The sequence below is a fragment of the Morone saxatilis genome, unplaced genomic scaffold (assembly GCF_004916995.1).
Source record: "Morone saxatilis isolate NCDOM2014 unplaced genomic scaffold, NCSU_SB_2.0 Contig2, whole genome shotgun sequence".
NCBI classification, from domain to species: Eukaryota; Metazoa; Chordata; class Actinopteri; family Moronidae; genus Morone; species Morone saxatilis.
In genome coordinates, this window is record NW_023339762.1 from 22,730,571 (window position 1) to 22,740,125 (window position 9,555).

Here is a 9,555-nt window from a genome sequence, read left to right on the forward strand (position 1 = left end):
CACACACACACACACAGTCTGTATCACATGGCGGCCTGTGGGTCTGTGTCAACAACATTAATGAATATGCCACCTCAAAGTGCCTCTGTCTGCTACTCCCAATCTGGGGTATGTGTACTCCCAGTGGTGCTGCACGTGGAAAGACCACAGAAAAAGAAGGTGGAAAGAGACTAATATAGGCTAAACAAATTATTAAAAATAGATTTTAACAGCTTGGGATTCCTGTGGTTATATTTGAGTAGAACAGTTACTAAAGACTATCCTTCAGATATACATAAAAATCCTCTGGTAGCTGTCAAAAAAAAGACTGTACTGTTCTTAAATGGATGGCGCAGGTTTTTAAGAAGCTAATTATCACAACCCAGGACTCTTTGTCCATCTTAAATACTCTGGCTTTGATATAATGGATTCAAGACTTTTGAATTTTAATTTATCATCTGAGGCTTCGATAAGGAGACTGACAGCATGCAGCAGCTTTAGACGACTCGTGTATTTTGAGGCTATTAAGTGGAATAATTTGAAGGCTGAAAGATCATGCATGTGATTTAACTTGCAAAGCATGGTTACCTCAAAGCTAAGCCATAAGCTTGCAAAACTGCTACAAAGATAACATTTCCCTTAAGATATATTAAATAGTTTTAAATGGTGATTTTTTTTTGTTATATCAATGATTGTGTTCAACATGAAAAGTAGCTGTAAAGATTCACAAGCTATCCTTTACTGGTTGATGTTTGTCAACTAAGTGATGTGCTTTAAGTGATTTACTGTGTCAGAGTGTCAGTGATTCATGTTTTCTGTAGCTTATCAGTACTCTTCTTCCTGTTTTTCTCTTATTCAAATGTGAAAGTTGTTCTTTGTCTAGAAACTTGCTATAGCACTATAGAGCCGTGTATTATTTAGCATACTTTTTAGCGCATTGGTGTTAGAAGTCTCTGGAAATTTTGCCGCTGACTTCATGCAAAATTGAAAGTGTTAAGCCCCAAACCTTGCTGAACAAAGCTGCTGCATATTTAAGAAAGGTTTCAAAAGCTATTTGAATCATCCCACATTCTTTGTGCTTTAACTAAGATTTTAAAAGCACTTCATTAAATGTTAAATGTCTCTGTTGGTCTGAGACATTGTTCTATTTTGATTTTCTTTGATTTTAAGTTTCTGATTACAGTGAGTAGTAAGTATTAAGGCCAAATTTTCACACCACACTTCCCAGTGTGCAACAGAATTCCAAGCAGCCTTTCAGTGGAATATGAAGGAGTTAGGCCATTGAACAACAGTACTCATTCTTATGCCCAAAGACAGCAGAGCCAGAGCCAGCCTCATGCAGTGTCATCATACTTTACAGCTCTGCAGAGAATTAAGGACATCTAGCGGTGTAGTTGCAGATTTCAATCCCCTCGCTTCACCCCACGCTTCCACGCGCAAAAGAGAAAATACGCAAAACGCAAACGATACCATCTAGAACTAATTAAGGTTAGACATGGCAGCCTCCATTGAAGGTAACCCGTGGCATCTGTAGATATAAAAGGCTAATTCTAAGGCAACAAATATAGAAGGATTCTTTTTTTTAAGGGGATTATTAAATCCAGATTATTAAATTTCTGACAATAGATCTCCTGTTACACATTAGACCTTTACATGGAGAATATGAAAAAGGGGTTCTGTGACCATATCAAGAATATTTCAAGGATCTTTTCTGGCTCCGATCTGACACTATTATTGCAAATATAATATAATTTTTATTGTAAGAGCAGCAGCTACTGGGTGCACATTGGACATCACAGAATACAATCTTTGTTCTCTGGTATCAAGCTTTGGAAAAGAGTTGTAATTGTTCACAAATACTAATTGGATTGTCCCAGAAATAGAAAATGTAATTCTAAAGTTAAGTGAGATTTCGTTTTATCTGGCTACCGCAGCACAATAATAGAGTTGCTAGGCCATGATTTGCATTAATAGAATAATGTAGCTGATGGTTCAATCGTTATATCGTAACAATTGAATTCCTATTCAAGCTATTTTTCATTAACAAAGTGGTATAACTATGACTTGCATTACCTTTTACTGTGAGTGGTTAGAATGAAATAGAATTACCCTGTGTGGGCTAAAAAAGGCCCATTAGAGTGTTTTATTCCTTGAGCCTGGTGTGGGGCTAATGTTGATGATACACATTGTCTAATTTAGATAAACAGAATCAAATACTCTAATGACCTCTTATGGAAATTTTTAGCTTTCCCTGCAGTGTCTGCTTTGATGAAATACAGTTCCTCAGTCAAATTTACCCCTTTATTTCCTAGCTGTTCAAATATAGCACAATAGCAAAAGTAGAGAAGCTTTTTTGTAAACTGAATTATAGCTTAGTAAATTGTTGTGAGGCTCTTACTGCTGCCTCTGTTGTTCTTAGCCTAATTAAACGATTTCCTCAGTGGAGTTCATACAACAAGTTAAGGTTCAGGCAGGAACTTGAAGTGATTAATGCCGATCCGCTGATCATGAGCTGATCACTCTACACGCTTCACATAACAGAGAGGCCTATTTAAACATGCAGCTCCACACATTTCGTTGTTATTGCTGCTATCTTCTGTCACTGGCCAGTTTCCTCTGGCCCACTGCAGCAGAGCAAGCTGAAGACACAGCCATATGTTATTCAGATTATAGCAAGATGATTGAAGAGCTATCGGTTCATTTTATATATCATGTATATAGATAAGCTGTATATTTGGCACTGCTGTTGTAATAAAAGATGACTTTGTGTTTTGGCAGGGTCAGTATTAATTATACTGAATGTGCAGCTACTGAAACCAGGCTTTCTTCTAATACCCTTACTTTGAAAATATAAAGTTTTCTACAAAACCTTTTTTTTCAAAGCAGGAACCATCAAATGTTTGGCATTTTTGCCTGAAAAAATCATTTAAACAATGAATCTGTCAAATAGTTACTCATTATTTTTCGGTCAGTTGGCTATTTGGTAATCGCCTAATTGTTTCTGCTCTAAATACCATGATGATCAGTAATGTGACTGAACGCTTACTGTTGACCGCAGAGAACCTATATCACGCGGGACATCATAGCGAGTGACGGGGGAAACCGAAGCACTTCTGTGGAGCTGGCAGTCACCATCACCAACGTGAAGAACCAGCCTCCACAGTGGGAGAAGGAGAGCTATAGTGTTGTCATCCCTGAAAACACCGCCAGGGACACAGCCATAGTGGTATGTGTCCATGTAACTTGTTTATATCAGGACATTCAGGATGTGTTAAAGCTGGTTTCTCTATCTTTTGCCATTTGGAGTTGTTGTCATTGAATCAGCTGAATGTTTGTTTGCTTACTCCCCTGGATTACTGCACAGTCTGAGTGTTATTCAGACACGGTGTTCTCTTTGTGTTCAAAATACGCCTTTGAAAGCTTGTCAGCGCACTGAAAAATCTGTAAACGTGTTTTAGGTTGATGCTGTGGGAGAAAGCTGACATTGGATCGCATGTGCTAAGCAAGTTCCATGACTCCAGGCTAATAAAATCCATTCAAAATGTCTCTTTTGATGTGAAAAATATATAGCTGTCAGTCTGGAGAGCACAAAAATTCCTTTTTCCCCAAGGTCTTCACAAGAGGATTCATTTCAAGATAAGAGGTTATATCGGGGTTCAGACATTAGGTTTGACTCTCATCCTGCTCTGTTTCATATATAATCAATCATCACAATAAGTGTAATTACAATTTGACATAACCTGTGCTTCTTTCAGACTACAAACCACAAATGTGGTCTGACCTAGTAATAATGTAGCTTGTCACATGTGAACAGATGTGACCTGCCCTACTCCAATGAGAATCCTTATTAAAGGAACAGTTCAACATTTTAGAAAATAAACCTAGTTGCCCTCTTGCCTGGCTTGGATGAGGAGATTGATACCACTCTCATGCCTTGACATGAATTATGGAGCTATAGCCTGCAGCTGGTTAGTTTAGCTCAGCATAAATCCTGGAAGCAGGGCGAAACAGCTAGCCTGGCTCCGTTTAAAAATATGCCCACCAGCAGTTCTAGAACTCACTTATTAACACCTTGTATCTTGTTTGTTTTGCCAGGCTAATTGTTTCCCCCTTGTTTCCATTAAGTATGGTAAGCCAAACTAAGTTCCAGTCACTCTATCTCCATACCTCCATCAATTTCCCAAAATGTAACTATTCCTATAAGCCCAGAGTACTAACCTTCTTTTTTGCTGGGTTAGCTGCTCAAAGCAGTAGAGTATTAAACCATTTCTATTTGTATTGAGCCAAGAAACGCTTAGTGTAGCTAGAATAACCACTCTAAGCTGGGGGTAAACATATCTTACTAATTACAAAGCTTATGAATTTACACAGTCTTGTTGTAACAGAGATATAGATGGTAGACATTGTCAGATTTGGATGGAGCTAGTTGTTTTACCTCTGCTTTTAGTCTTTATGCTAAGGTAAGCTCACCATCTCTTGGCATTTTATGGAATGGTATCTCACTCATAGCAAGAAAGTGAATAAGTTTATTACCCAAAAATGTTGAACTAATCCTTTAAAGCAAGAGCACTGACTGAGATGTTAATGTGCATCTGTGTCATAGGCTTAGAAAGCAGATTTCATATTATTCTGCAAAGACCTAACCACTATGGGTTGTTTCTGCTTTTTGTCTTAGTCTTAATTTGAACAGATCCACACTTTCAACCAAGCAAAATCATGATTTAACTTCTGATCTTATTCAGACAATCAAGGCTACCTCTCAGCTGGGTGACCCGAGGGTGACCTATAACCTTGAGGATGGGATGGTCCCTGAAACAAACATGCCAGTTCGATTCTACCTCTCCCCCAACCGTGAAGACGGCTCTGCATCCATTCTGGTGTCCGAGCCGCTGGACTACGAGACCACGCCCTACTTCTCTCTCCGGGTTCGAGCGCAGAACGTGGCAGCAGTGCCTCTTGCAGCTTTCACTATAGTTTATATCAATATTACAGGTGTGATTTTGACTTTTTTTCACTTTAACTGTCTTTGTTCTTTGATATGAAATTGAAAGCAGACTTTAGCCTTCCATTGGCAGCAACTGTATGTTCATATTTAATGTGCCTTTTAGTTTAGTATGTATTTTTATATAGCAAATAAATAACTGTTAGTGGGTGACACTTAACTGCTGTGTAATAAAATTGGTTGTCAAAATGTTACATGCCACTATCAATGTGTTGTAATGTGTAATAAATGTTAATATCTATATACAGTATATGCAGTATATATACATATATATACATGTATATGTTATAAACTATATAATAGAATTATCACATTTATTTATTTGAGGCTTTCATGAGGTTGTTTTATTTTTTCAATATTTGTCAAACACAAAACTACTTTATTTGTCTTCAGCCAAAGGATCAGTTGATCATTTGATTATCTTTTAGTCGTTAAGTGTAATGTTGAGTTCATGTGCAGGTGGAGAAGTCCAACATCCAGTGTTGCATTTTTCCTTCATAAAATCAAACACCTAAATCTTTAATGTGTGCAGTTACAGGCTACAGCTTTAGATGCTAGAGAATTCATTACCTAATTACCATCTGGAAATTAACACCTTATCAATTTGCTGCTAAATCTCTCCTCTCTCCTAAGATGTCAATGACAACGTGCCATTTTTTACCTCCTCCATCTACGAGGCCTCAGTAACAGAAGGAGCCCAGATTGGGACTTCGGTTCTCCAAGTGTCTGCCCATGACAAAGATCTGGGTCTTAACGGAGAGGTTTGTTGTTATCTATTTATGTTCATGTTGTGCAGGAACAAAAAAAGAAGAGATTTTCAACCACATCTATAGACTCCTTGTTATGCTAGAAGACACCTTCTGTAACATCACACCGCAATCCTTCTAGTGCAGGAGCTTTTGTACCAGAGTTGTGAAAAATGTTGTCGAAGTGGTGTTGGGAACTGTGCCATCGCAGCTGTGTGACTGTGACATTATCGGTAGGAAAGAGTATTGATTGGAGCTACCTGTAATGAGAAGACAGACTGTCGGATTATGATAGAGACTTCCTGACATTTTCAGCCGCAAAGTCTTTAATTTCTGCTATTTCTGCAAGTTATTGCTTGAAATAATACTGTAGCTTAATTTTCTAATTCCCTGTGGCCCGCAGATCACTTACTCTCTGCTGAGTGACAGCAGTGGCGACCACCATCTGTTCCGCATCGATCCAAAACTTGGGATCATCTACACAGAAGCTGTGTTTGATCGTGAGGCCCGTAGCTCCTATTTGCTGGAAGTTCAGTCAGAAGATGGTCAGGAGTCTGCGCGGCCTGGCAAGAACAAGCAGCCCAACTCAGGTTAGAAGTTATGAGGATTTTAATGATTACATCGGACTTTTATCTAGCATTAAACTCACACTAAACGTGAATTTTTATTTAGCTTCTGGTCATTAAATTCCTGTCTGATAAAAGATACTTTGATTGATAACTGCACTGGTTGTCGAACACTTTAAAGGTCCAGTGTTTAACATTGATCTATTGGCAAAAAATGGAATATAACATTCACAGGTATGTTCTCATTAGTGTATCACCACTGGAAAGAATTGTTTTTGTTACCTTACAATGAGCCTGTTGTAGGCCTATCTACAGACGCGGGATGCCTTCCATGGTGGCTGCCATTTTCAACCACCATGTTTATAAATTGCTAGCATTAGCTATGTTAAAGCTAAAGTAAGCCTGCTGGCGTTAGCTTCATATTTACCTTACAGACATGGAGTGGCGTCAATCAGAGACAGTGACTAAGCATATCTGCCGAAATTTCAAACTCTTCCATACAGGCAATGCTAAGCCCAGTTTGGGGTCCTTACTCTACAAATAATAAGTTAGTGACAGTTACTGAAGATTTAGTGTATCCCTATCTTCTCATACAAATTGCTGTTTTTGTAAGAAATATATAAGTTGGCAGAGTTAACTTTGAAGTGACCTCTGGCCTGGTGCAAAGTCTCATTCAGAAAACGCTGCATTTTTCTTTCCCCATAGGCCTACAGGGCAATACTGAAAACTCATCTATGAGGAGTTCTTCCTCTGTGCACTGTGTTTTAAACAGACTGCACTGGCATGACATTACATTCATTTACACCTTGGGATTGACTTTGAAAAATGAATCTTAATTTGATTTATTCCACTGCCATGACCAGACAGCCTCACTCTCCTCCATGTGAAAATAGCTCAGAGATTTCTTGGCTCTCTCTTTTTTGTTACAAAGCCTTTTTTTTCCTCCCCCGTTTTTTAATTTTCGTTGTTCAATATTTAACGAGTAAGGCCTGTGTTTGTTTACCATGTTCTCTCTGTGACATTTTGGCAGTCATAAAACCTTAGTCTGTATCTAGAGTGACGTAATATGACGTTTGTATTCAGGAGTGGGTCTTTTGCAAATGTTTGTGTAGGAGGTATTAGGGGTAAAGGGTGATGTTTTGGAGCAGTAAAGCCTTCTCTCCAGAGTTGCCAGGGCTGCTTAGCATTTGCAATGAGCCTTAGCTGTGTCTTGTGCTACGAATCTCTCACATCCAGAAGGACTCATCTCCTTTGCAAACATTACCTGTCTCGCTGCGTCACCGCTGGGACACACCGAGAGGAGGAGGAGGAGGGAAAATGTAAAAACAAGTAGAGAAAATAGAGCTACCTTCCACCACCATCATCTCTTCCTGCAGCAGCTCCAAATTAACATGTCACCCATGTGTTATGTGAGCAGATAATTTACTCTTTCTAACTAAAGAAATAAACAGCGTAATGAGGAGGGCAAAGATAAGACACAAACACTTGTCATCTTATAAATATTTAACCTTCCCAGTAGAGAGGTTCTTTATCTACTCTCTGCAAAAAAGCAGCTTGTTGAAGACGTTTAGCCCCATTACTGTTATTCTTTCAGTTGAAAACAGTTACCCCTGTTAAAACAATAAACTCTTGACTAAATGAATAATTTATGTAATTTACAGCACATCTTTGTGAATAATGTTTTTTCTGATTTCCATGTCAATGATGCACATTGCGTCGGGTTAAGTGCCTCTTCTCCACTAAACAGTGACAATGAATTGTAGAATCAATAAACAGATGGAGGGAGAATACACACATACAGTGTTTGGCGAAGTGTGTGTGTGTATTTGTGTGCTAAGTCATTTAATCTTCTGCCATTCTGTCATTCTTGCAGACACAGCGTATGTGAGGGTTTTCATCAGCGACGTCAACGACAACAAACCAGTCTTTGCTCAGCGCCTGTATGAAGTCGGTGTCGACGAGAATGCAGATGTGGGCCTGGCTGTTGTCACTGTTAGTGCTAATGATGAGGATGAAGGTATGCTTGATGAGGCAGCAGACTGAGAAGGTCCCAAGGAGATTTCACTGAAGCCACTTCCTAGAAATAAAGGTTAAAGAAGCTAGCCAACCAGAACCAATACAAAAGTTTTTGTGAGACAACTTTACAGCAGTTTCCAGATTGTGCTTTCTTTATTTTTCACCAGGCTCTCTTTCTTGGAATATGAAATATTTTGGCAGTCTATTAGTAAGTTTTCCAGCAGTCAGCCAAGTAGGCACCTTATGCATTAAGCGACCCTGTGGGCAGTCTTTCCCAATCTGGCCTGAGCTTTGCTGAAATCATGTGGTGTTCTAGATTTAGCAGTAGTCATTTGAGTGCTTGGTAATGCACTGTCGCACATATGTTCCAAAAAGAGTGACACGCTCCCACACAGTAGGTGGGCGGGATTTAACCAATAAAGCAGTTGCTCATCCTCCGTACAGCAGTAGTCTAAGATCCCTTTATCAGGCATGTTTAGGTCGCTTAATCAAGTATTTATGGCGAGCGGGGGTGCAGCTTAGGCCGGGCAGCAGCACTAATGATGAATAGCTGTGGAATAACACCAACCCCCAACATTAAAGTTGCAATACTGTTGCACTTCGGTCTGAAAGGCTATGCTCAATCTGTCTTGTTTAAAAACTCCACCCTGGGCTTGACTGCTGTAAGCCTGCCAGATCCCTGTGGGAGGCAGGGAGCACTTTGTCAGCTAGGGTTGTGTTAATAGTACAGATTAGTGTATTTACATGGGATTGTAGCTACTTTAACCCAACAGGATGATTGAAAGCAAAGACTGTTCATTCCAGGAGATTATCTTATCTATTCCAATGTTAAACCGCTGAACTGGATAGTCTCCATGGAGACACACTAGATAAGTTCAGATATTGACTGCCTCTTTACCAAACTACACCCCCCCCCCCCNNCCCCCAACCTCTCTCGGGCCTCAAAATCATTCCCTAGGGGCCACTATCAAGAGTGCATTACTGTATGCTGCTTTTTACTCTCATGCTCCCTTTTCCTTTTTAGGCTCTTTTAATTAGTATCTGATTAAAGCAGAGGAGACGAGGTACAACGTTTCCATTTAATTAAGTAATCAAAACAAGAAAGGGATACATGAAAACCTACTAATGTTCAGGTCTTGGAGGAAATGAGGTGCAATACCCTTGTGGTTACGCTGTTGTTGCTGGAATGATAACGCATCCGCTTAAAGCAAGAAATCGACAATACTGTATAGTATATATATATATA

At 39.3% G+C, this 9,555-nt stretch overlaps 1 protein-coding gene across 1 annotated transcript in view; it reads left to right on the forward strand.

The window, feature by feature from the left end:
• LOC118330634 (neural-cadherin-like) overlaps positions 1-9,555 on the forward strand; it is an 82,835-nt gene that overhangs the window by 44,607 nt on the left and 28,673 nt on the right. Inside the window, exons 12-16 of the mRNA XM_035665259.1 lie at positions 3,038-3,205; positions 4,722-4,971; positions 5,615-5,742; positions 6,131-6,317; positions 8,167-8,310. Of these exons, the coding sequence (XP_035521152.1) occupies positions 3,038-3,205; positions 4,722-4,971; positions 5,615-5,742; positions 6,131-6,317; positions 8,167-8,310 (877 nt within the window). The remainder of the gene's footprint in view (positions 1-3,037; positions 3,206-4,721; positions 4,972-5,614; positions 5,743-6,130; positions 6,318-8,166; positions 8,311-9,555) is intronic.